Here is a 27,579-nt window from a genome sequence, read left to right on the forward strand (position 1 = left end):
TGCCTTGCCAGTTCACGAACCACCAAAACCAATATGAATGACAGAAACCTAATCCAATTAAAAGCACACATGCTATTTGGGAACCGGAAAATCCTGCTTGACTATCCAATAGGAACGCGGCAGAAATAAAAAAAGGAACGTCCAGAATAATGCACCGACCAATAGGATTGAGAGTTTTACGCCCGCAGTGATACATGACTCCGCCCCCGGCTTCCATTTCTGAACTGAAGGGACGCCGCCGCTCCGCGTAGACCACTCGCCTTTTTTATACACTCATTTAAGTAAATAAACTAGGTTCTCTGACGTTAATTAGGACTTATGCTTAAAGGTATCGAGTGAAACGGCAGTTATTTTTCATCGTGGGGTGCTGTTTGAGTGGTGGCTGGAACTGTAGCTAGCATTTTAATCCCCATTTTAACTTTACTAAGCGGCGTTTTCCGCCGTTTTTTTTCTTTCCGCCGCCCCGCTCACTACCCCCTTGCGCGTGAGTAGGGGCCTGCAACGTTGGTTTGGCCACGAGGAGCGTCGGTACAGTTGGAACGATGGCGGAGTTCGGTAACGGACTGGCGGAGGAATCTCTACTAGATTCAGACCCCGGACATCCCGAGCTGGAAGACCCGGGAGTCGGTGATGAAGAACCGGGGTTAGAAGAGGGGGAGGCCTCGATTGAAGACCCGGTAAGTGAAGGGCATTGTTTCAACTGTGAGAGCGCACATGGTTACCGGGTTACGGTATGGCGAAAGCGTAGTAAGTTAGGTAGTGAAAGCTGCGATACATGTGTCAATTTAGTACACGAATATTGGGTCACATGCGTTGTGCATTACTGCTATCGCCATGTCTATATTGACCACCATTGTGGTTCACGCAGTGCAGTATAAATGGGTGGTGACATGCGTTGTGTCGGCAGCCATCTTGGCGCAACAGCGGCGCTAGTTTCTCTGCGCCAGGGAGCAGCTCGAGCTGTTGAGGGGGGGAATCCTCGTCTCAAAAAATGTGAAACGGAGATGCAGGAGACATTCAGGGGCGAGGGTAGGAGAGGCCGTCGCCATTAGCCGCCGCTGAGCGATTCTACCTGCTTGAGAAGGCTACCTGCTTACGGTAATGATTTATTTTATATGTGTATTTCCCCAGTTGTGCAGGCTGCTGCTGCTGCATTACAAAAAACCGGTGTGTGCACACGCAATTGGCATAGCATCAGCAGGCTAACATTAGCTTATCACAAGCACCAATATTAAGTGCTGCAGCTAAAATGACCAAGGGACATGTCAACCGTACTCACGATATAACATGTGGCTGTTCAACTTCAACTACTTTAAACCTGCTAGCTAGATTATTTTTGCCATAACAGGAGCCTGACATGCTATCAGGCTAGCTCATTTTAACAAAGCTGGGGTGGAGACAGACATGCACCTGCCTGGTCATCGCTGTCATTCATTGTCAGATGGTTGGTATTGGCATCAGTTGGACACAAGATCAATTATGAAAAAACAAGTCAGGCTGTCTATTCTTTTTTTCATCACCTGCAGACTCGTGCACAATCCATGATTATGTATTTGCAGCATGCCCAGGTGGGTTTTGATGTTGCATTGCTGTCTGTTGGGCAGTGAGAGCGCGGCACGCAACGCAGGGGTTGCGGTATTTGAGGGGCTGGGTTTGCATCCTTCAATGTTTTGCAAGCCTGAGAGAAGGGAGGGGACTGGATGAGCTTCCACTGAATATGCGACAACAAAAATAAGACCCAAGGTGTCGTGTTGCTGTTTTTTTTATACAATCTTGCCATGTAGGTGGATTACTTCCCCTCTTCCATGAGCTCCACATGCATGTGGCTAAAGGGTGGATAGCTAAGAAATGATGGGGTACATCACATGCAGTGTGAATGTGGTGTACTCTGCAGCCCCCCCACTCTCCTTTAGTGAAAATACCCTGCTTTTTATATGGGTGTCTGTGTCACTGCACCCTGCTGTACAAAGGGCCTTTACATTACACATCCTGTCAGCTCAGGCCTAGATGGAGCTGGACTGAATCCCACAGTGCTGCAGTGCACCACTGTTGGACAGGGGGGTCCACTCCCACGTGAGGACATATCTCAGTTTACTATAGGAATATTTCTTTTTGCAGTGATTGTTTTGTGGGTTCCACAATGTCTTTATTCCTCAGACCTCATCAGTGTCTCTGGCCCAAATATATTTCCAGCTGAGTTTCCTAAAAGACTAATGAATTTCAGTTGTATTAGAGCTGCAGCACGTACATTTAGTTATTAATTGACATGTTCACTGTCAACATAAATTAAATGCAAATGTCTATCACATGCTTGAACCCATAGACATCTCAGCCAGAAATATTGTATTTATAACTGAGAGAAAAAGGGCCCATATTCACTTTTATGTATAGTGCATATGTACACATATTTCCATTGCCTTAAATTATGTACTGGAATTGGTATGATTTACTTGTGTTCAAATGTTATAGTTGGGCAGAATCAGCACACATACTTGGTTCTCCTTAGATTGAGGTCATGTTAGGACTGCAGCATCACTTTCACATGTGCAGCATCTCCTTCTCCTCTGCCATCTTCCTGCAGGGCTGCAGCTAACGGTTTCAATGGTTTCATTATGATTTAATCAAACTATTATTACCGGGATTTACTAATAGTTGGAGATTTTAGTTGTCTAACGCCGCACCTCCACTTCCCTGTAGCATACCTTTATCATCCACTATATCAAGTGATAATGACACTTGTAATAACTCACAATGAACTGATGGATTTGTTTGTGTTGCAGGAGCTGGAGGCAATCAAAGCCCGGGTGAGAGAGATGGAGGAAGAGGCAGAGAAGCTGAAGGAGCTCCAGAACGAGGTGGAGAAACAGATGAATCTCAGCCCCCCACCAGGTGCGTTTGTGTGTGTCTTTGTAAGTTGGGAAGCCTCTTCCCTCTCCAAATCTGTCCACATGTTCAATTTCTCCCCTACTGTCAAATAAATTGATGTCAAAATAATGAAAGAACATCACAATACTCGCATAAGAAATTAAACTATTGAATCCTCTTCAGCCTGTAACCCCAATTTACAGTTTTAACATTTTAACGTGTGTTAAGATATTCACTTATTTATTATTGGAGTGTACAAAGCTGTGATTAATCCCTCCGCATGTACCTTTGTTAGGTTTGACATCTAAATCTATATTTGATGCATGGCTTTGTTAAATGAAGCCTGTTTGTTTGTCTCTTAGCGATACACTTGATTTAATAATACAGTAGAGTAGTGTAATAGCATTGCCCAAGTCTGCTATTTGAAGGCTGTTTCCATACAAATGTTGTGCATCAATTATTTAAGGCCCAACTTGCAGATCAATGTGTATCTTTAAAGGTTTGATAGTGCTGCAGAAAGGCAAACATCAGAGAGAATGGTAGTGAATAGGGGGGAAAATTCAGTACTTCACAAATAGTCTTGAAACAAAATTAAAAAAATCACTTAGAACCCTACACCAATTTCAGATAATGGACTTAAGTTCGATGGACCTAACATTGTAAATGCACTTAAAATATAAAGTTTTCTTTCCCCTGTGCAGTCGGCCCTGTCATCATGTCCATCGAGGAAAAGATGGAAGCAGATGGCAGATCTATTTACGTCGGAAACGTAAGTAATGGTCCCGGTTAGATGCCATTTTGGCCACATTTTCTGTTGCAACTAATGAAATCACGGAAAATCAATTCTAATGGTTTTGACACATAATCTTGACTTAAAGGTGGGGTAGGTAATTTCGGAGAAACCAGCTCGAGTGCGCTAGAATTTGAAAATACACAACCGGAGAAAATCTGCCACTTCCTTACGGGCCCGTCCACACAGCGGAGTGCGTTGAAAGCTTCACCATTCACTTTGAATGGGGTGATGTCACTTTTTGCCGAACTGCATTGTGGGAAGCGGAGCTTTGCTGGTGTGACTCGCTGCAAAAGTTAAGCAATGTTCAACTTTTGACGCCTCGGCAGAAGCGTCAGCCAATCGAATCATATGCTAGTACAAGCTCTAGCCAATCAAACCGCTGCTTGTGTGTCAGGGGCGGGAGATTCATGTGATTGGTTGTTGGTCGAGTTTCAGACACGCCCACCGGTAATCTTCAACGCACGCCGTTGTGTGGACGGGCCGCTACAGAGCCCCTCCTCCAACGCACACATGACCAATGAGGGCACGAGATAAGTTTGTTATTTTAGCCGGGCCGGCTAAAATGATTGGTCGTGCTTTTTACAGTACTACGGCTTCCACAGATGAAATTTTTTTATGGATCTTTTGTCAAAGCACTTCAGATATTCATTGCTATCGGAATGTTAAGAGCATTCCATGGAATATAACAAAAAGTGTATCTCGAGCCGGTTTCTCAAACTTACCTACCCCACCTTTAAGAGTGATGCAGATCTATTAGCCACGTTCATGTTATACCCACAGTTGGCTGGTTGGTTGATGGCGCTGAGATTGTGTGTCCTTCCTCTAGCAAATGCTTAATTGGAATTAGGTGGTGGTAGCTCTGGGATGTTGTATTCACAGCCCCTTTCTTGCTAGAAAATGACTCCCAAGAGCATTGTTTGGGTCTTTCACTCTGTCCCCAGTGGGTGTTCTGGTAAATGGTTTTCTCTTTGCTACTCTGCCATAAAGCTGCGGGAAGCACCCTGGCAACAATTGTTTGATTTACAGTGTCTTAAATCTCAGCAATGGAACCCATATACTTCTCTAGTGTTTCCTTTAGGTAGCTAAACACTGGTGCCCCTTAAACACAAACCATTTACGGGCTGCATGCCATAGAATGAGTCAAAGCTGTGTGTAAAGGAGTAACTGAACTCTAGAAGATATTCATTTTCTCATTTCTAATAACACTTAAAAAACCAATGAATGTATTTGGGCTCGATTTGATGATGTGTAGAGTTTTTGTTATCCATTTTTAACATTTGACCTAGTTTATATCAGTCTGTAAATGTAAAAGATTTGTGGATATGCCTTAAAGACTAGCACACAAAATGTCCACGATGAAGCATGTCCTTATAAAAAATGAATTTTGATGATATGTGCATATGCTTAAGAAGTGTTGATGCAGCTCTCTTGGTGTCTAACCTTCTATCTCGTCTTTCTGCAGGTGGACTATGGTGCCACGGCAGAAGAGCTCGAGGCTCACTTTCATGGCTGCGGTTCAGTAAACAGAGTCACCATCCTATGTGACAAATACACAGGGCATCCCAAAGGGTAACACGCCATCATAATACTGTCTCTCATAATGCAGTGTTTGAATCAGTGGAGGGGTGGATCCCAAGTTGTATATCAAATACACCAAAGTCACGCTGTTGGCAGAGGGGGAAAAAAAACTGCTCTGGGTAGACAGCTTTTTTTCCTTCTCATTAAGCATCTATACAAATCATGAAGTTTCAATAAAGCTGGATGGTTGAATGTGATTGCTTTTGTTAAAAAAAAGCCAGGGCTCAACAGTAATGTTTCGCTGGGACCAGATTTGAACAACTGACAGCATTTTGTGAGTGGCGCTTTCACTTTTACTTTACTTTTTTATTTTTTTTAGCAGATAACACAAATCTGGTATCCGTTGCTGACATCATACATTTTTCATTAAACTGTTTGCATTAGATCACCAGAGATTGCTTTATTCAGAGTATAATATATCTTTAACAATTCAGATATTTGTGATAACCTTGAAACACAAGCGTTAATTCTATCAAGTCTATAAGTATTATTTTTTAAATAACAGTCATGCAATTTTCATGACAAATCAATTAGTTACTGGACGGATTACTAAAAGTGAGTTTCTTTACAAAGAATCACACAAAAGCACCACTTCAACATTTGTGTTTGGGCCGCAGAGTCCTTTTCACATGTTCAATGGGAGGACGTTTTGGGTGTCTGGAAGTAGAGATAAAGGCCTCAGAGATGTTCGGACTCCAATGACATGAATTAGAAATGGTCCAATGGGTACGGACACTGTTCCTCCCACACGCAGTGATTATTCAAGAATCTAGGTTAGCAAATAAAGCTGAGGGGAATGTTTTTCTTATAACCATCCACACATACATGCTGTACCCAGTCTTTGTGTCAAATTGGTGCTTTAATAAACATAGATTCAAGTGAAGGCAACTGAGATCCCATTTATTCTACTATTTATCAAAGATGAAGCAAATCAAGTGTTCCACATCCAGTTGATTAATATTTGTGTTTTCTTCAGGTTTGCCTATATTGAGTTTTCAGACAAAGAGTCTGTTAGGACAGCCATGGCTTTGGACGAGTCCCTTTTTAGAGGAAGGCAGATAAAGGTAAGATTCGCTCATTGAGATTGCAGCAGTTTAAGGTTGTAATGACGAGTGTGAACGCTGTGAAAGGGAAACAAGACATTCACGGTTACTTTCATTTTCTCTTAAATGAGCCTAAGCATGTTTATCCCTTGTGTTCTAAAAACGGTACATTTTTCACTTCACTTCTTGTGAATTGTTGAACTCAATATATTGTAGCCGAAGTACCATATTTGACCTATATTGACACTGGGTGAACAGTGAGTGGAATGGCTTTATATGCCTTTGCCAAAGCGGCACATGATTGGAATACAAACACCAGAAACCTTTAAATATCTTGTATTTCCAAGTCGGAAACAAGACAGTTGAGAGAAACCTAATCTCTCAATAATAATCAGGAATTTTTTAGCAGCGTTCCTAAAATCTGTTTTTTTTTATACGGTCACATTCATTGTTGTAACTCTTCCTGAATTCCCGCTCCTCAGGTGGGCGCTAAGAGAACAAACAGACCCGGCATCAGCACCACAGACCGCGGCTTTCCACGGGCTCGGTTCCGGTCACGTGGAGGCGGCGGTGGCGGAGGAGGAGGTGGAGGCGGCGGAGGAGGAAGCTTCTCGTCGAGGGCGCGCTATTACAGTGGATACACACCACCCAGAGGCAGAGGCCGGGCCTTCAGGTGAGCTCACGCCGAGACGCCTCTCTTCTGAGACCCTGGGAGAACACTACATGCACTGCACCTCACTCACTGTTGGCTTCTCTAAGGACAGGACGAACGAGGCAGATTATCATGACCAGCCAGGAGGGCAAAATGATTTACATAGACCTGTAGATATTTATTATTTATTTGTTCTACAGACAGAACAAATGAAACTTAAGATAAGGCTGCTATTCTACAGCTACTTCTCCTTTAATGGTTCAAAAAGTATTCTGCTTGTATTTAAAAACAATAACACGATGAGGAAGTATATAATGTTACAATCATAAATTATTTTATTAGTTCGCCATTGTTTGTAGTGTCTGCAAACTGGAACCTAAATCAAATTCAATCCTGCCTTCAACTTTATAGTGGCATATAGATTGTTTTGGAGACTTTAATAGAAACACAGGTACATGCCATGTGGTGGGTTTAGAAATCACAGCGGTCGTGGGACTACGGGGCTCATTGCATGCCACATCACATATAACATCTCAACTCTGTGCACATCAGTTTGTTCATCCCAGGCTGTACATACACTCTGCATTAGTTGGAACTAAGTCGGGTCAGTGCCCATTCTTCGGTAATTAATCGACAGCAGAAAGATGCTGCTAAAACTCCGGCAGCTGCTTCTTATGCTAATGTCTTTTCGGAAATATGGGATGTCATTTGTAATTGGATCCTTTTAATAGCAAAGGAATGATCAATCATTTTAGTCATTACTGTGAGCCTTGGCATTGCTTTCTCTACGGAGGAATTGTGGCAATTGTTTGCTCCATCCCATCAATAGTGTGTTTGTGATGCCATTACTGTGATCCATGTTGACCCACAGAGTTAGCCTGGTGTTGATCAGTGTTGTGCACAGGGTGGCTTTCTACATGGTGTGATTTGGACCTCTGCAGTGAGACCCTGACAGTCTTTTGTAGTCTTTATTTCTACTGCAAGGCCAGTTTAACTTAAGACGTTCACAGCATGAGATGATGAGAACACCTGGCAGTCAACTATTAACTGCAGTTTCTAAATCTGACATAAGGAACAAGGTAATCTGATGTCCCTTTTTTACTATAAAATGTGGCCAGTCATTGAAAGCAGGAATAAATCCAGGCTACAAAGAATGTCAGTGTTAACTCCATAACTGAGGAGGTGTGGCGCCAAACACGTTGATCAGCATGCCAACTTCCCTACACACGCACTGAGCTTTGAGATTGAGAGATTCTGATTTGATCCACCCTGCTACGCATCTGGAACCTTTTGCCTTGGCTGATGCTTCAAACTTAATGTCCAACAGAGGATATTCCAGGAAAAGATGCTGTAGCAGTTCTTTTGAAAAGCGCTTCATACCGAGATCTGCATTTCAGTCTTGAAGACAGTATGCCAAGTTCTTCTGACGAGCATCTATTTATTCTAATTATTTTAGCTCGTGTCATTTTCTTTTAAGTTATTCCCATGCTTCTTAGTAGTGTTTGTGCAATGAATTCCTATTTCAGCAAAACTGCCTGTAACGGGTTACATTTGGAGATGTAACCTGAAAAATGGTTACATCTCTGTTCATTCCTTTGTGTGAGAAAGTGTCTGAACCTCAAGGTCAGAATCTCTCTAATCACTCTGTGTGCTCTGCCCCCCCCCCCCCCCCCCCCACATACCAAGAAGCCCTATCCCTACCAGTGTACTCGCTGCTGAGCGGCAGGACAACGCACACAGATATGTGGGGAAACTAAAGGGTTGTTGATACTACATCAATATTATATCTGATAGTCATGTGTAGTTTATCAGCGTAAAGCATTCTTTGCATTTTCCTTTAAAGGCTTTAAGTTGTTGTTTGGTGTGCACAGTTATGTTCATATAATTAGTGGCAAAAAACATGCATATTAACAGTTCAAGATGTTGATGAGTAAATTGCAGTCAGTCAGATCGAACATGGCAGTTCCGAGGTTGTGAAATATTTGTCGTTGCCAAGTGATACAACTGTATTCATAATTATAGAAAACACCCTTAAGTGTATCACACATAAGCACAATGTGTGTCTGTATACAGCATGGGCTAATGTGTTCTAATCACCTACAGAGTAGCAGGCAGAGAGTTGTTCCACCCTAAATGGCACATCTTGCAGAGGAGCAGTCTGGCTGCTACATTAGGAATTCATCCCTCGTCTTCTCAGGACTGTGCTGCAGCTGAACAGAATCATGCTCAGATCTGAACCAAATAACGCTTTTCACGTGTGCCTTGTCTTGTTGGAACACATCCATGGTGAAGAATAACACAAAATCTTTGCAATGACCCATTGTGAGCTTGGGAAGATTTCATAGATTGAATAGTATTAATGGGCATAGTGAAGCACTTACACTTTGACTGAAAGCTAAATCAAGTCATTTATTATAACTTGCACTTCATAAATTGGCCTCTATCTCCAGTCATCTTCCCAAGTATACACGATGGAAATTTGCGATTTTGACATGAGCCAGAAAATGTACACGATGCAGAATATCTTTGCCTTCCTGTGCTTACGTAGAGTGTATGTCCTTGCATGTACATAACCCCCTCCCACACACACATACTCCAACCCAGATTCACATTTACAGCGTTCACTCCCAGAAACGAGGGTTCATTACTGCAGCCTGACCTCAGCATCTAGACTGACAACCACAGGCTTCAGTCCCAGTGTGGCCTTTTTTCTGTTCGTTGCCAATGAATGGTGTGTGTGTGTGTGTGTGTGTGTGTGAGGAAGAGGAAGAGGAGGAGGAGATGTGTGGAGGGATTGTGTGTAAGGCAGTGTTGTGAGTGTAAATAATAATGCTGCCGTTGTGAGTCCTCCAAATTGTCAACTGTGTGTCGGTGTGTATGTATGTGCACCGTGTCCTGCTGGGGGCATGTGTGGTGCTGTTTGTCCTCAAGGTCTTTCCCCACAGTGACCCCAGAGGCGGCTCTCGCACACAGAGAGAGAGAAAGAGGGAGAGAAAGTGCCTTTGCTGTCCCCTCACACCCACACACGAATGATTATTCCAATATCTGGAAATTAAACACTTTTTCTCTCTTGACAAAGCTGCTTTCAGCTTCTTTCAGCACTTTAGTCCACTCCTTGTCAATACCGTTAACATGGTATGTCGATATATTAATTGTGAACACTGTCATATTGAAATATATAAATATATTTTTTTCCCTTCAGTTTGCAGACTCTTTCTCTGGCCACAATCTCACACACACATTATATCACACCAGGAAATTGGTGTCAGTCTTCTTAAGCCAACCAGAAAAAAAAACTCACCCTCTTTTTCTCTCTCTTTTCCAGGGGCCGAGGGCGAACAACATCGTGGTATTCCCCTTACTAAACACCCCCCCCCCCCCCTCCCAACACTCCCATACTATCAACCCTCTCCCCTCTCTGTTCCCATTAAAAAAAAAATAAATAAAAAAAAAACACTCGCACACACACAATATGAAAAAAAGTCCCCAACAATAAAAGAAGAGAATCCCAGAAGAGAGAAAAAAAAGACAAAAAAAAAAAAGCTCTCCTGGACAGAGAGACTGACTGGCCGCAGTGTGCGATTGTGTGTGAGCGTGCGTGTGCGGAGGTTGGTGCGTCACCCCTGGTAAGGTATCAGTTGGCCATTGGGGAGAGGAAACGGTGGCTCGTTTCTTTGTTTTCTGTTGGTTTTTGAGGGAGGGGAGTGTGGGAGGCGGGGCATGTGGGGGCAGAGAAGATGGTGGTATCTCAGGCTGCAGATGTGTCTCCTTTGGTCTGGCTGTGACCTCCTGCTTTCACACCATCACCAACACAGCCCACCCACTCACCCTCCACCACCACCAAAAAAAACGGAAAAAAAAAACATGTGGGGGGGGGGTGGGTGGGTGCGGCAACAAGAAAATCAACTGTTATGTTTTTTAATGTGCCGTACATATGTGAAACTTCCACTCAGCCAGGAGACATGTTGTGTTTTTAAGTTTGTGGTTTGGAGTATATCATTACCTACCCATCCCGAACCCCCCCTTTGTGTCTGCCTCATCCCTTACCCCTGCTGCATTTTATAACTCATGCTTTTTCTCCCCCCTGCCCTGCTGTTTGGCTCATCACACCATGGATTGTGTTTTTTCTCTGGACAGTGATGGACCCTCAGTGTTCAGTGGGATTGTAAACGCTTTGTTTTTTTGTTTTTTTTCTCGTGGGTGGGGTCTTCCTGCTGACCCCTCCCCTCCCCGTCGCTCGTCCATATTGTCACCTCCAACTCAGGCATGGCCACAGCTCGTTTTATTCATTTGACAGGCATCGATGTTATTATTTTCGTGCACCCCCCCCCCCCCCCTCCATCCCCCTTCTCCCCTCCCTCTCGCCCTCTGTGATCCTTGTCTCCCGTCTTCCCCCCCTCCCCTCCCCCGTCCTCTCTCTGTATATTAGACCACTTCTTGTCGTTTCAGGTTTCAGGACCAGTGGAGGCTGACGACCCCTCCCCAAGTGGCGCAGACCCCCCCCACTGTCTCTGCAGCGTCTCTCTCTCTCTCTGCTCCCGCTATGCACACTCACCCCATCCTGTCCGTGTGGGGGGGAGGGGGGCAGGGCGACCACAGGCCTGCCGCGGGGGGCATTTACTACAACAGCAAACGCTGATGAAGCATTTAGACCCTTTCACACTTCAACAGACAGGACACACACAGAGGACACACACAGAGGACACACACAGAGGACACACACACACACACACACACAGCAGCACACAAGGCACGTTAACAGGCAGCCAATCCAACACATAATTTATATTCAGAGAGCTGACGCCAACTTAGTGGAGTGGCAGGCGAGTCTGCGTGAGGGTGAGGAAGGCAGGACCAGAGACGAGGGTGTTTTTCAGGGGGTGTACAGCGCTGACCTTAAGTCCCCCCCCGCCTTTCTCTGACGACGTGCAGTGCAGCCACGGCTTCTCTGAGGAAGGCTGACAAGCTAACGGCATTGAGTATTAATTTAATAATTGGAGTGGGCCGGAGCTGTTATTTTAGGGTGGGGAACTTCAGGGGTGGGGGTTTGTGTGGAGACTTTTTCTTTTATTGAAAAGAGGGAGTGGGTTTGAACAAATGTTTTGCTTTTTTTTAATTTTATTTTTAACCCATGAGTCTGTAATTAGAGAAAAAAAATAAAGACATTGTGTAAAAATTAGACTGTTTGTGTCTGAGTTTGTTCTGACTTCTATTTCTGCCCCGCCGGTAAAAAGTGATGCTTTAATATCAATAAACAAGACTATAGGCGCGTTCACACCGCAGTACTTATCCCACTTTAGTTCCGAAATGTCGCGTTCACACCAAAAAGAGCCGAACTAAAATTAGTTCATGAGAGCCTTTTTACCCCCTTCTCAGTCCCTGCTAGAGAGCAGGTACTTTCGTGGGAGAAAAAGGTTCCTGTGTCTGATTGGCTGAGCGGAATGCAAACCACGCCCCGTAAAACTCCGAAAAAGTTTTGTGAAGCTGCCATTTTATTATCCTCGCATTATTAGCATTAGCCCAGCGGAGAGACTAACTTATGACAACACAAAAGAAAACATGGGAACGGTGGAGATGAGGAGGTGTCGGCGTTCTGGCGATTTACTCGGAAGGCTTCAGTAGAAGCTGCCAACTCCGGGGACTTCCGGTGGCAGTATACGCCGTGAAGTTGTTTGCGGCGTGAGAGTAAACAAAAGTATTTATATATACAGTCTATGGAGTAAAGAAGAAGTGACGTCAGCGGCTTCATTTGCCTAATGCTCCCCCAGGGATTTATTCCGGTGTGAACGCGATCTGTACTTAGTTCATGAGAACTCTCTAAGTTCTGATGAACCTTTGTGGGAAAAGTACTGCGTGTGAAAGCGCCTCTTGTCTACCATAGGAAAATGTTAAACTGTACACTATCTAAATACTATTCCAACAATTAGACTTGTCCTTCCTATGTTTATACAGTGCTGCAATCCTTACTAAAAAGATAAATGATTTAGCAAAAAAAATGGTTATGCCTGAATCTTTGCAGCCTCTCCAACATTATCCCTTTGTTTTATTTCATGAACTGAAGACATTTGGGTTTTCAACTAACACCTTAGATTTTGCCAATGAAAAACGTATTTGGTTGTAGCCCTGAAATGTCTACATGTATGCTTACTAATTAACCCTAACAGTAGGGTTAATTTAGCACCACACTGTATCTCACCCAGAGACCAGCATACTGAAACAATTACTTGTATAGTTGTCAGGTTCCTGCTGCATCTGGCTGCTTCCCAAGCTATTGTGTACACATGGTGGAACTGAATGTTTATTTAAAAGGTAAATCAATAATTGAATACTTGAACATGTCCCGAAATACATTCTCATGTCTCTCCTAGCAGGAGGTAATTAGATGGCAGTTATCTTGAAAGTCACTCAACATTCCAGTTTTTATCCTAATTGATAAAGGAGCAATGTGACTGCCCTCTGATGGACATAAATACAATTGAACAGACATGCTAGAGTCAAAAGGTAAATGTTTATTTGACAAACTGAATGAAAAAGTCATACATATTTCAGAGGTGGAGAATGTATGGCAAGCACAACTGACTTCTTTGTTTCCAAGTCCTCTGAAGAATAAACTAAAACGATGATGGCTGTAGATAAGAAGTCCTCTTACATCACGTTGCCGGTCTATTTGTGCTTCTTGAAAGCTGCAGAGAAGGACAAGCAGATATTCACAAACAGGATTAAAATACAAAAAAAGCACTTGATTGTGGTTTATTTCTTATTTTTAAACATTGTATTGAAAAGTAAATTACACCAAACCAAAATCATATCTGAATAACCTTTGGTTCTAAAAATAAAGATTTATTTAACCTACCAAAAGTACACCAATTACTTTCTTAACAAGTCAATTAGTAGGATTTCAAGGTAATGGAGCATAATGGTTTTTTCTCAAATGGCAGGAAATGCATTTTGTACTGAGGTATATTTGAAAGTCCTTACCCTTTCTTTTGGTTTTCTTCTTCATGAGTTTCTTCTTTTTCTTGGGGCCAGAGCTAAGCCCATCCTGCAGCAATAAAGAAAAAAGTCACATTTGGAATGTGATCAAAATAAAAACAACGCTCCCATTCATGCCGGACCGAGATGAGCATAAACAATTGTAGCTTCTCATGTTGTCCAGCACCAAATCTAAACATAGCAGATGGACTTTCCAAACACATTTAGCTGAATACATTTTTCACATCTGCAAGCAGCACAAGGCTGCTAGTCATTACTCTGACTCATTAGTACTTTTTATGACAGTGAATTCAGACAGGGTACAGAGGGGGGTGGCTTCCCAAACCTGTTTAAGCTTTAAGTGTAACTGTTGCCAACAGCACCGTACAACTGACGTACAAATACACAAGTGTTTGATGGCGCCAGGTACATCATGTGTCCATTCTGACATTCATTATGTGCACTTGGAAGCCCAAATTTAATTAAAGTCAATATGAACAATTCAGCATGTCCTGTTCTCTCCAGTTAAGGGTCTACTGCTTGATTAGAGCCCCAAATTCATGTTCTTTCTGAGACAAACTCTCAATAAATTCCTCTCACAAATGTAGCCCTGAGTGGGGTGTGACCCCCTCTTTGAGAGGTTTGTGTAAAGATGTCAGTACGCTCACCTGGCCCCCCTCGCCGCCGGTCAGTGCTGAGATGTCACTGAAGTGTGTGATGCTGTTCAGCTGGCCCGACATGGACATGGATCCTCTCTTATTGGCGTTCTTCTGACGAGTTGGCACGTTGAGACGCACCAACATAGACTCCTCGTAATTTTTCCTATGAGGAAGAAAGAGTTATAGAGGATGGGAACTCATCTAAAAATCCTCCTCTCAAAATCCTCATCAAGTATTCCAGTAAAGGCTAAAACCCCACTGTGTTGCATCTTATCAGCTACCGGCCAACAGGCTGTTGAAATAAATCAAACTGTTAAACACCTGTGCAGCTCGTCGCGGCTCTCCTTGTCGCTCTGGAAGTCGCGCCTGTCCCTGATCTCCTCCGGAGCGTCGCTGTACTGCTGCCTCAGCTCCTGGATCACTGAGCTCCTGAGGGCCGCTCGCTTCTGACGCTCCGACAGAGCCTTCTTCTTGTCCGCTTCTGTCATGTCACCGTCTGGAGGACACGTGGTGAGATTTTTGTCATGCACACATTCCACATGGGAAACATCTTTGATTTTATGGCTGAGCAGGGATTTGATTTGGATTTTTTTTTGACAAGAAACAGAACACATAACAGTTTCAAAAAGACAAATGACCTTACCATAATGCATTGGAGCAATCTTTGGAGGTACATATTTCTTGCCACTAGAGTGGGCTGCTTTCTTCTCCGTTGTATTCTCAGCTTCACCTTCAGACTCTTCAGATTCACTCAACTGGTTGATGAAGCAAAGAAGGAAATCAGTTACAATGCTGTGTTTTCATCCCAAATTATTAAATCAATGCTCGCCTGAAATATCTTTTAGGAAATGTAGAAAAAAGAACTATTCCAAAAATAACGAATACAATTTTGCTACTCTTACTGTTTTCAGTTTGACACAAGCATTAAGGTTTATTAGTGACAAAAATGTAACACCTAAATAAAAATGGTTATTAAAATGATCGCGATATCAGCCCTTACTTTGCTGATGAGATTCTCAGGATTAGGACGCAGCTGCAGTGGGTCGTTCTCAGCTGAAATTAAGATAATACATTGTTATACACTGAAGCCCGTTAAACATGGAGGGAAGGATCTCAGATCAGTCCAATCAGTCTCACCCAAACTGCCAGTGACCGCTGTGCGCACCAGTTTATCAATCTGGTATTTAAGTTTGTGGTCTAGCGGTCGCATCTTCTCCAAGACCTGAAAGCAGGATGAGAAAAAAGCATTTTAAGAATAACAAAATAGGTTCTTTATTAGCAGCTTATCTCTACCATCATCTCACCGTTCTTATAGTGACCAGTCTACTTATGGCTTCACTATCTTTAATTTTGCCTCCTTCTGTTTTGATGCTGATCAGGTGAGTGAGGTCTTGGAGGTAGAAGACCAGCAGGTGATACCGAAGGTCCAAAAAAGACAAACCCTGCAGAGAGAGAATACAGAGAGTGAGTCAGGAAGGACTGTCTGTGTAGATCAGAGCTGCTAAACAATTATTTAGAATCTGTTTTATTTAGGTGAGGATAAAAAAAATGTCCTTAGTTACAGGTGCCTAAAAAAGGGGAAATTCTCTAAAAACATTGTAATTGCAAACATAAAAACTGCTTTTACCACTTTATATTTAATCCCATTTAACAAACTACTAATCATTATACTTTTCTAACGATTTACTACATGTTTTCGGAATTGATGCTGGTTCCTTAAATTGTATCCTGTCATGTACCAGTTTTTTAATCTTATTGTTTACATCTGATGTTTGTTTTCCAGATGTATTAGCCTTGCTCTCCAGGATTTCAGATAACAAGATCCCACTCACCTTCGATGTCTTGAATGCCCCATCTTTGACTTTTGTTATCAGCTCACGCACATGACTTGTTACTGAGGCCAGCTAAAGAGAAAAAAGCAAAACAGGCTATATGTCACAAAAGTAACCACCACAGTAAAATAACAATGAGACATAAAATCAATTGATGACCAATTCTACCAAAAATACAAAATACAACAACATACAAATAATATTTTCTCAAGTATGCATTGTCCAAAACAACCAGGAAAAAAAGACTGCACTAACAAAAACTAAAGCCTTATAGACTTTCCCTTCTTTTGAATGCAGCTTTGCACACTGGCTCTGACTTGTCTTTGAATTGTTTGTTTTTTTAATGTAGTTTTATGTATTTTTTTATTAGTTTTGGGTGAGCCACTAAACTAAGAATGTGTTCTGTTTTTATGTGATAGACAAGTCTTTTATCCTTAATCTTCTGTAATGTCACCTTGAGATGTAATAGCTATTTGTTTCTAATGGGTCTATTAGTGAGCATTATTACAACACAAAGTTCTTACCTGTTCTGTGAGGTTCCTCAGTAGCTGTACAGCTGTAGGCAAATCCCTTTCTATTAAATCCTGTCAGAAAGAAAACATGTCAGAAATACAATGCAAAACACATAGCACTATTTATCTACAGCAAAATGTGGGTAATGTAGTAGAGATGCTAGTAAAAAGAGAGTGAGCTAGTGGCAATCTGGCTAACTTGAGTCATTTAAAAAAAGTATTATCACTAGCTTTTACCAATATCAATTATAAACGATAAAAGTATGGTTATACATCGTCGGAAATGTCTATAATGTTGACGTAAAGTGTAGAAATATTAAATAAACGTTTTTTATTTTCAGCTAGCAAGTTGAACTCACGTTGTCAATAGGGGCAGCCATTTTGTTTGAAAGTGGTCTACGGAAGGGGAAGAGGGACAATAGAGATTATGCGCGTTACAAAATTGCATGAAAACCAATGATAACACTCTAGCAAGCGTAAAGTTAAATAATGTTTTTGACAGTAGTAGTTAGTGACCTCGCACAATAAACTGTTTAATTTCCGTGTTCCAGAATTAGTTTACAGTGAAAATTACTTTGGTAAGATTGGTAACATTATTGGCCTTATACTGAATGTCAAGATAATTACACTGCCTCGTTTTACTGTTTGTGCATGTGCTTTAGTGTGTGTGTGCTTTAGTGTGTGTGTGCTTTAGTGTGTGTGTGTGTGTGTGTGTGTGTGTGTGTGTGTGTGTGTGTGTGTGTGTGTGTGTGTGTGTGTGTGTGAGAGAGAGAGAGAGAGAGAGAAAGACAGAGAGAGAGAGAGGGAGAGGGAGGAAGAAGTGATGGTGAGTACCTGTCAGTGTGTCTCCTGTCTCTCAGTCCAGTGTAAGTCAAACTGTCAGACAGACCTGAAGAACAGTCTACCTGAAGTGCCATCATGGTAAGTCAGATATTACGTTTTTTTATAGTGTGTGAAAAATAGTTTGCACTTATATTAGCAGTGGATTCATCTCTTGATTATTTTTCTGAAATTAATTAAAACATTTAAAAAAATCACAACCAGTCTCTATATTTCAACCTAAAGACACAATGCTTACTATTAAATAAGACAAATATGAACAGCAAATATTCAATATGTAAGGCTTGCTTTTTCTTACCTTAAAAAAAATAAAATCCAAAATGTTTATTGTTTCTGTCGATAATTGTTTCAGCTATAATATGCTGTTATTGTAGTAAATTAGATATACAATATAGAATGAGGGATTAAAATTAGGATATTTCCATTTTATTACCATTGTTAGTAACATATATTCCACCTTTTTACTAATGTTGTTGATATAATTACAGATTTAACTATTACACATTTTTGCATGTTTTAACATTGCAGTTGTTCTGTTCTCATTGGTCAAATTTAACTACTATTTACATTTAACTGGGTAAAACTACACAATTTTGAGCCACTTCGATGTATTTACATTATTATTCTTATTTTATACTTCTATTGCACTTCTAGGACACTATTTTACTTAAAGTATAAAACATTTCCAGCTGTCACATTAGTGATACTTAGACATTAATACATCTCTAATTATACCCCAGTGATATAACATAACTAGTTTTAACCCTGTGATATGATTTATATTATTCTAAAATTAGCCATTATGCATAATGAGTACTTTAACTTTTGGTACTTGATACACTGTTGTATTACTTGTACTCATAGTTCTGAATACCACTGTGATCTGTTTCACTTTCTTATTCGTGTGTTACTTTTCTAGCTGTTGTGTATTTTTTATTGTTCTTTTTGTGTTTTTTCATTTATTTGCTGCTTCTCTCCCCCAGATGTCTGATTCCAGGGCTTCTTCTGTGATCCAGGAGTGGGCCGGTTCATACCCGGGTCAGAACCACACCCTCAACCAGACCTCGGCGTCCAATCAGCTGTCTCAGATGGACATGATGCAGTACGGCCAGGCTCAGGGGCTGGGGCGGGGGGACCCTGATGACAGGGTCTCTGAGCAGATGATGGGACTGTCTTATCTGCCCTACACGTCTTCCTGTCTCAGCAACAACACCTCCAACGTGGGAAACACAAACCACCACCAGAGCCACGTCAACACGCAGCAGGTGAGTGTTAGTGTGTGTAAAGATTATTTACTTAATATATAACAATTCCAACAACATTTCTGAGGCGGGGAAATCCTCAAACAGGGTGCTTGTGCTAGGTGACGGATTCTTTCTAAGTACATGTACTCAAGTACTTCAACTTATGTTGAGGTAATTGTAGTTCACTGGGGTATTTTCACCTTATGCTACATTATAATACATAACTGTATAAGGTTGGTTTGAAGCAATAATATGATGTTTAAATAAGAAATATATGGTGCAACTTAATATTATTGCTTTCAACTAAGCTAATAGTTATATGAAATCTGTTGACATAATACATGTAATTAAAGTCAACGTTTCAGTTGTTTCAGTGTAAGAGATCTAAGTATTTCCTCCTCTGCTTGTGTTCCTGTTCTCCAGGACTTCTCCCCCTTCCTCATGCCCACTCTGCGGGCCCCGGTCAACAAGAGGAGCCTCAGCAAGGACAGTGCCGAGTACCGGCTGCGAAGAGAAAGGAACAACGTGGCCGTGAGGAAGAGCAGGGACAAGGCCCGCCGGAGGATCCTGCTAACCCAGCAGAGGGCCGGGCTGCTGCAGGAGGAGAACCAGAGGCTGCAGAGCAGGATCGGACAGCTGACACAGGAGCTGGACTCTCTGAAACACATCCTGTCCCAGCGGCACCTGCAGGGAGCCGAGGGGGGGGCTGCAGGAGAGGCCGGTATCTAGAACCACCATTTGTATTAATCAAAGCAATCTGATTCAATATTCGTGTCCAGACAGGCCTCTAAATGTCTTCTTGTTGGTGCTGAATATTGCATCTATTTGTGAAAAAAGTCATTTATAAAAGAATTAGGCATTCATTTGAAGATGAAAGATTTTGTAATAGAGAGATTTTTTTGTGGAGGCACAGAAAGATCCAAGAAAACAGTCAGAGGGGGCCATGGGAAATCTGAATTCCTAACTTAAATAAATACAGCATTCAAATTTGGCTTAGAAAAGACCTGGATTCCACCCTAGTACTCTCGGCTTTGGGGGGTTTCCAGTCATATTATAAGGGGGGTTTCACCCCATGCAACTTCCTGCTGACCTCGGTTTTTAAAAATGTGTGGCTAATGCACTGTTTGCTGGACTTTTTAAATAAATGAAATAATCACCTGAACAAGAGACATTCAGTCCTAATGTAAATCAGTAAGACGTGGTTTGAATGTAGATGTCATTGTATATTCTTAAGTGTGAATGAAGAGACTGCACATAAACCGTATGCGAGGGGTTAAATATGTGCATATCAAGATTTAATACGACTATGTGGCGCGTGAATGGATTTTAGGGAGAGTACCTCAGATGTAAAAATCGTAATTGCTGCAAAATGCACAAAAACTGGACACAAATTCCAAATTAACTTTACTGAATCTCCTTGAAGATACCATCTTTGAAATGAACGATTCAGAACGTTAACTGTCAACACAAACAAAATGCAGTTGTAGCTTAGTCCATTTATGTGACACAAGCAAAACATGGGTATAACAAAAGTGCATTCCTGTAGTGCATGCATTAATCTCACAGAGCTTTCAAAAAGAAAACCACTATGTGCATTATACAGATTTCTTGTTTTCATTTGATTTAACAAACATTGCCTAATCATACACTTGACACTTCTTGTTATTGTCGGAGATGATTGTAAATGTTGTTTCCCAACAAGGTTACAAAACCTGTGGTTTGTAGGGGATTGAATGGAAATCTAAATGTCTCTCTGTATATACTCTTATCTTTTGTCACTAAGTGAGTGTGGAATTACTTGAAAGAATGTTTAAATAATTTGTAAACTTTAATGTTGTCGATTGTGTTTTTATAGTCAAGCATTGTTATAGCAATACTTTGTGAAAAATGTTCTTTAAATAAACAAATTATTGAGATTAAGCTTGTATAAAATGTCCCTTGTATTTAAAAAAACTGACAAATTATACTATTTTGACATGACAAATACATACAAATATTATACCAAAATATGCCTTTTATTGAAGCACATTCATTGCTTCCCCAAACAACCTTTGAAATCTGTGTTACATTGCACTGAACCTTTAACAACAGATCTTTCTCATAGAAAATGTTGTGATATAATCTTAATATCTCATTATCCTGCATCAGGCAACATGCGTGCACCTGCCACATTATTTACCGTAAGTTGTCTAGCCACAGAAACGGACGTCATGCTTTGGACCGTTGTTCCCCCGCGGTTTCCCTTTGTGGGATGGGCAACATTTCGACACAGAGAGGACGGAGACGCGGAGCGCAGAGATAGTATCAGTGTTTGGGGCTGCAGGGCCTTCCTGTGGCTGTGATGGCAGGGAAGGGACACAGAGATAGGAGATGCAGAGGATGGGGTCGGGGCACCCAGCCAGACATTTGACTTTTTTTCTTTAAATCTTTGCCCAAAGCAATAGTTGGTTAATCTATTTTCAACACTATTAGATAACAGCATGGGAATCCTTTGCATTTACCAAGATTTATGACCACATGACCTATTGTTCTTTCTGTAATAATAACAAGAAAGAAGCTCACACTCAGTTTCATTTACATGCTTCTTTGTTGACTATATTGTTTACATTTTACAAGTTAAACAATCATTTTTAGTATCTGATCCTAGCTTTATTTTATTATCGGTGTGACAACTAATACCAATTGAGGTAATATGGATACGTTCATGTCTATTTTATACAAATGTTTCCCTTTAAAAAAATGAAAACTTATAATTGAAGTGATTTTACTCAAATACAATACTTCTTTGATGCTACTTTGTACTTGTACTCCACCACATTTATTGCACTTTTGATCCCATTACATTTGTTTCACAGCTTAATTTGCTATTGACTTTCGGATCAACATTTATATTTAGAAATGTTTATTATATTTGTTGTCATAGGTGAGGTTACCCAAAAGTTTAACTCAATTGTTAATAATATCCTCAAGATTAGCATCACCTTGACAACTCTTAATGTTAATAAATCAGTATTAATGTTCCAATAATTTATGAAAAATATATCTCTTTCAATGTGGACACTTTTCAAATGACTGTTACTCTTAAATACATCATGTTGCTACTAGTCGTGTATATATATAATAATAATAATAATAATAATAATAATAATAATAATAATGCATTACATTTTTTATATAAAATGTTCTAACTCACCAAACTGAACAGATAATAATGACACTTCAATCCGCCCACGCTGTTAACTGTGCCGGTTTATTAATCCAAAACGTACTTAAACTAATCACATACAGTCCACAAGTGTTTCATTACTATTTATAACACAGTGCAGATCTGCATGGACAATCAGTATCATTAAAAGTGCAAGCTACAAACAATGATTGCTCAAAAGCATTTGAAAATACCACTAAAAGAAGAAAAAGTTGGACTTAATTTCCATATGAGTGGACCTCAAATCTGCTGTCTGATCATAATTGTCATGATAGGAAGACAGCATAGGGTAGATGGAGCATTATTTTTAGAGTGGTGGTTGCATGTTATCATTGGATAGAGCACTATACTCCCAAATATTTGATTATGTATTCATTTGTGTTATTATAAAGAGTAAAGAACATTTACAGAGGACATGTGTAGAGCAGCACACAATGACTTCTTGTGTGTCCGTGTCTGTTGAAATGTCCCGCAAAGTCGTGTGGGGTAATCTGTGGTCCCAGGACTGCAACATATCCACAGAGTGAAGAAAGACCGTATTTCACCTAATCCCTACCGCGTTACTCAACAGCAGCAGCCCATATGAAGCCCACCACAACCCCAGAGAAGAGCTCCAATCTCACTGCTCCTGTCCATTAAAGGTTTTTTATTGCAGTAGATAAGAAAGTAATCAGAATTTTCTCCAAAGAAACTGAATATATTAACGTACAAGTTGCACAATATTCAGTCCTAATATGGGAAACAAACTCTTTGCCTCTGTTTCAGCACTTCCGCTGTACAGCTCTGTGGTCAGATGCCTGGCGTTCTCAGGTTCAAGTTCCAACCACACCTCCAAAAAACTTTCCATAAACAACATGTCACAACATAATCAAATAAAAAGAAAGAATCCTACAATGACAGAGTTTGCAGTAAACATGGGTGCATTATGAGACAATTGGCCACTTGGGCGCTGATATGGAAAAGGCCCTTTGCTAAGCAAGAGACACTGACTTTGCATTAATTTAGCCTGTTCTTGTAGTTGTCTTGTGTCTCTTTGTAGTCAACGTGAGACTATTTGTAGTCATTTTGAGTTCTAGTTGTAGGTCTTTAAGTGGTAAAACACTTTTCATAGTTGTTTGTGATATTTAATGTGTCATTGCAGCATTTTTTTGTGTTTATGTAGTTGTTTTGGTCTCTTTCAAAGTATCTTTGTCTCTTCCCCGTCCTTTTACATTTATTCATGGCCATTTTGAGTCTCTTCCTGGTCAGTATGTGTCTCTTTGAGTGACATGTTTCAAGTGAAGGCCCTATAGACTTTTGGCCCCTGGCTCTGTGCCAGTTCAGTAACCCATCCATGACTGTACAGGGCTTTTCAAGGCATGTTTGTCCCATCGAGGGTAATTTATCTACTTTTAAACTTTGGCCCTTTTAATTTTTGCAAGAATCTTTTAAATTATCAATTTTTAGAGTCATGATGACCGACAAGTTCAGATCTACAGCAATGTGTGTGTTGTCTGATATAATCAAAGCCTTACACTATTGGCTGCTGCAACACGAGTGAAATAAACTGGCTTAGTGCCATCAAGTGTAGCTTAGCGGTCATTACCAAATGGTTGGCTCACAGTAAATTCAAGGACCATCAATAATATCTCAAACTATAGAGAACTAATGTGACATTTCTCACCTAAGAATGACATTTTGATAATTTAATTTCATGAGAAAGATCAAACCCATATCAGCCTGGACCATGGAGGTGAGGTGTCTGGTGTTGGTCTGTGATTTATGGCTCCACCATGCGGCAGGAGCATACTAGTAGGCCTTCTGCAGAGATATTTTATAAATAACAGATATCTCACTCAACCCATTCATCTGTGTACTTCTTCTGCTGTCCAAATACAATCCCAATGTTTGATGTTTATTCGTGCAAAATCTCGAGTTAATGTCTATAGCTAATATAAGTGTGCACATAATTATTATTGCAAATACTTTTAGTTTCTCTATGCACTTTTGACTTTTATCAAGAGCGGTCCTGTGTTTTTGTCATGCAATTTGTTTTAAACTAAATGAAAAAGCCATACAGGCAAGGGTGGCCTCTCTAAACCTCTTTGCTGCCAACACTAGTTTTACAAATTGAATACATATTCATATGAAATAAGAGGAGAGTTAGCTGAATGTACATGGTGGTTTGGTTAGAGTATGTAATACCTAAAATAAGTAATTCTGCATGTTATACTTTTTGACCTAAGTCTGTTATAATATAGCACTCAGACTCTTTTTTGTTTTATGCCTTTTTTATCATAAGAATGTAGTTAAATGTTTCCCTGTTTTAATGCATTGCTTTAAATAAACGTGTATACCATCATAGAGACGAAAATGGTCAGGGACTTACAAGAACATTTTGATCTCGATGTTTAATAAATACATGAACAGAGGAAGCAGGATTTGTTGCTGAGTGAAACACGAACTAATAATAAAGGATCTTCGGCAGCAGGGAGACGAGGCGACGTCGCTCTGCCGGTTTTAGCCGAGTGGGGTCGAAGTGTCCCGCCAGCTGCTGGTCTCTATAAACAGGTTTCTCTCAATGCAGCTCTCCACCCGCTCTTTGTCCGGCTGACCGACGATACGTTCCCCTTCAAGATTATGTCGGAAACAATTATGCCTTATTTAATTATTTTCTGTAATCTCGGCAGGCAGAAAAAATGGACTAAGCAGCAGCGTTGAAAAGCAGCGACGTTGAGAGAGCAGTAGCATCATCTCATGTGAAAGTGGCTAACAGGAGTCCGGTGTCCTTGCGTGTGTCAAAGGCAGCAGCGGTGCTTATTGGAGGCTACGACAATTCTCCGGGACGGAAATGTATTTCCATATAACAGAGGAGACTCGATGAATGCGGTGAAAGTACTCCCCCTTTACCCTGCAATGTGTTGGACGCTTGGAAGAGACCACTGGCAGTAGCATTTTGGCTCACATTTGACAACACTTCAGAGGGGGTAAGTAACAGTATGCGTCTGTTCTTAAGCCACGCAGTCACTGTATGTGCTTGGAGCAGGTGTTAGTCTTTATCAAAGCTGGTTCGAGTCCCCTCCACTCATTACAATTTTCATGTAATTCTCCTCACACTGCTGCTGTCTCTTTATTGTTAGTAGCTACTTCACAGAGGCCAGCCAGCCCCTGGGTGTTAATTCCCCCCACGTCCCTTGTCACCCCCTCGTTTAAAAGCTCTTATGTAACCCATTGGGATTCCTTTTTTTTTTTTTTGTGGAAAGACTTCCTGGCCCTGTGCAAGGCAACAACACTGGCTGTTAGAGGAGCTCCATATGCACCGACAGAGGAAAGCACAGGCTGTTCACATTCCTGCCCTCAACCGGGAACACTCCTGTAATACAGAGAGGCAAGGGCTCCCTCTTCCCTGAAAACACCCATCACTTCAGGGGTTTTCTCTAACCACAAACCTTTTTAAGTATACATGTCCATTTCTGTCTCTTCATGTTCCCATAAAGGCTACTGACTGTTATAGCAACACTTGTCAGCACAAATCAACTTTGTTTTCTTAACAAGCATAAAACCAATAGCTAGAGTTTTAGAAGCATAAAACACCACTGAGTCTGAAATAGCTACAGCAAACATTACATGTATTTATCCATAATTGTTTTGGCCTACAAATCATCATTTATCATCTGAGCTCTTTTGTCTATTCTGAAATTGGTCACATGTTCCAGTGGTTACATGGGAAGTGTTCAGGTATGATCTCATAACCCCAGTGGTACGTTTACTCTCTGTGGATGGACAGAATTGGATTAAATAAACAATCTCCTCATGTGTGGTACAGTGTGCTTCTGTTCAGTAGAAAAGTGTGGACAGATATTTGCTCAGTGTTTAAAATAGTGTAGTCTCACTGTGAAAGGACCCAGTGTGTCCCCTCTTACTCTGCAAGTGTGGGCCAAAATGCTGCGTTCCTGTGAACTTTCACAATCAGTGTCACTCCTCAAGTGACGTGCAACACGTGGTCCAGCAGACACACCCTAGCATCTTGGTAATGCCATTGTGTCAAATAAATAATCAAGATTTTAAATACTGTAAGTAAACATGATACCGGGACACTATGGAAGTAGCTAAATGGAATTCAGCCATCATTAATTTACTATTTTTTTTGTAGCTTTTGACTATGTTTTGAATGTTTTTATAATCTTGTTAAATATTCTGTTGTTTAAAACTATAAAATAATCCTGTGTTCTTCTTCTTTCCACAGTTTCCACGTCTCTCTACCTGGGAACCAACCGTGGTCACAACATCCTCCCTGTTAAACACCAACGATGACTTCCCCAGACTCTCCCCCTCTTGTCTCCCCATCCCCATGCCCTGCTCCCCCTCCATCCCTCCCCTCCTCCCCTGTTCCTTCCTCCCCAGCCCCGTCTTCCTCCTCCCTTCCCCCCCCCACCGTCACCTGCCTCCCACGGGTGAGGTGATGGTGCTGGCTCTGGGCAGGAAGAAGCAGCGAGTCCTGATAGCTCTCTCCATCCTGCCCAACCTCTTCCTGGCCTTCCTGCTTTCTTCCGACCCCCTCATCACCCTCTCCTCGCCCCACCACTGCCACCTGCCGGGGCCCTTACCGTCTCCCGAGGTGCTGAACGCCTCCCTGCCCTGGGAGAAAGGGGGGAGACCTGGGGAGAGCGGGGGCCTGTCTCACTGTAAGCAGTACCTCAACGGCAGCCAGTCGGCGGTGGTGGGCTGCGAGGTCGGATGGGACTACAACGTCACGGAAGGACTGAGGAACAACATCGTTACTGAGGTAAGCTCCTAAACCCTCTCATTACAATCCTAGCATAGTTGATTGTTTTGTCTTTCTGTGGGGGGGGGGGGGGCTAACATTTTGTTTATGTCTGAACTAAGGTCTTTAAAATGCTGAAACAGTAGTTATCCACAGGAGGGTCTTGCTGAGCATGCAGCTTCCTTTATTGCAATGCCCTGCTAAATTTAAGCTGCACATTTTTCGGATTAGTTGAGACAAAAAAGTCTTATGCGTGGCGCGTTTGTACAGTAGAACCTTGAGCCTTTAATTGCTTTTGTAAGGTTTGTATGGGGACATGAGCTGTTGTGAAAACTCTTTCCTTATAAAAAAGGCCAATGCAAGAGATGTGGGAGATCCCTGATGCCATTTCCCTAAACAAAGCTGCTGTTGCTCGCAGGAACTGGTGTGCGTAGTACCTGCGTGTGAGGTAGTCAGACTGTTGTCAGAAATGAATCCCAGGACAGGATGATGCTGTTGTTCCAAACACATCCCTGCTACACAACAGAATTACACATGATTGGTCAGCTTCTCACCTCTGCTTGAGACTCGCTACGTTAGCTGCTAATCGGGAAAACACCTGAGTATCTGACTAACCTTTTGGCACCTTTCGAGAAAGTTG

General features: G+C 41.5%; 4 protein-coding genes across 6 annotated transcripts in view; 3 read left to right on the top strand and 1 right to left on the bottom strand.

Moving 5' to 3' along the window:
- The first annotated feature begins 211 nt into the window (after positions 1-211).
- Positions 212-12,110, top strand: pabpn1 (poly(A) binding protein, nuclear 1). Of its 3 annotated transcripts, none has more exons than XM_079661751.1 (7): positions 212-677; positions 2,781-2,889; positions 3,567-3,634; positions 5,121-5,227; positions 6,213-6,300; positions 6,762-6,952; positions 11,381-12,110. In XM_079661751.1, the coding sequence occupies exons 1-7, from the start codon at positions 543-545 to the stop codon at positions 11,568-11,570; spliced, it is 888 nt and encodes a 295-aa protein (XP_079517877.1). In that variant the 5' UTR covers positions 212-542; the 3' UTR covers positions 11,571-12,110. The 3 variants fall into 3 exon arrangements, with proteins under 3 accessions (XP_079517877.1, XP_079517878.1, XP_079517879.1); XM_079661752.1 differs by lacking the exon at positions 11,381-12,110 and adding an exon at positions 10,257-10,816; XM_079661753.1 differs by lacking the exon at positions 212-677 and adding an exon at positions 951-1,098.
- Positions 12,111-13,420: 1,310 nt separating this feature from the next.
- Positions 13,421-17,354, bottom strand: ngdn (neuroguidin, EIF4E binding protein). Its single transcript, XM_079662023.1, has 11 exons — positions 17,266-17,354; positions 16,919-16,978; positions 16,395-16,466; positions 15,867-16,004; positions 15,700-15,784; positions 15,563-15,615; positions 15,206-15,317; positions 14,884-15,058; positions 14,572-14,725; positions 13,910-13,973; positions 13,421-13,614 (listed from the first exon to the last, which is right to left on the bottom strand). The coding sequence occupies exons 1-11, from the start codon at positions 17,284-17,286 to the stop codon at positions 13,595-13,597; spliced, it is 954 nt and encodes a 317-aa protein (XP_079518149.1). The 5' UTR covers positions 17,287-17,354; the 3' UTR covers positions 13,421-13,594.
- A 316-nt stretch (positions 17,355-17,670) lies between these two features.
- cebp1 (CCAAT/enhancer binding protein (C/EBP) 1) lies at positions 17,671-20,910 on the top strand. The gene is made up of 3 exons (XM_079662024.1): positions 17,671-17,827; positions 18,730-19,011; positions 19,414-20,910. Exons 1-3 carry the CDS (start codon positions 17,825-17,827, stop codon positions 19,717-19,719), a joined length of 591 nt encoding a protein of 196 aa, XP_079518150.1. The 5' UTR covers positions 17,671-17,824; the 3' UTR covers positions 19,720-20,910.
- Positions 20,911-26,425: 5,515 nt separating this feature from the next.
- Positions 26,426-27,579, top strand: part of slc22a17 (solute carrier family 22 member 17) — a 14,237-nt gene continuing 13,083 nt past the window's right edge. Inside the window, 2 exon segments of the mRNA XM_079662220.1 lie at positions 26,426-26,613; positions 26,616-26,960. Coding sequence (XP_079518346.1) covers positions 26,485-26,613; positions 26,616-26,960 — 474 coding nt within the window. The 5' untranslated portion in view covers positions 26,426-26,484.

The sequence above is a fragment of the Notothenia rossii genome, assembly GCF_949606895.1.
Source record: "Notothenia rossii genome assembly, chromosome: 12".
Lineage (NCBI taxonomy): Eukaryota > Metazoa > Chordata > Actinopteri > Perciformes > Nototheniidae > Notothenia > Notothenia rossii.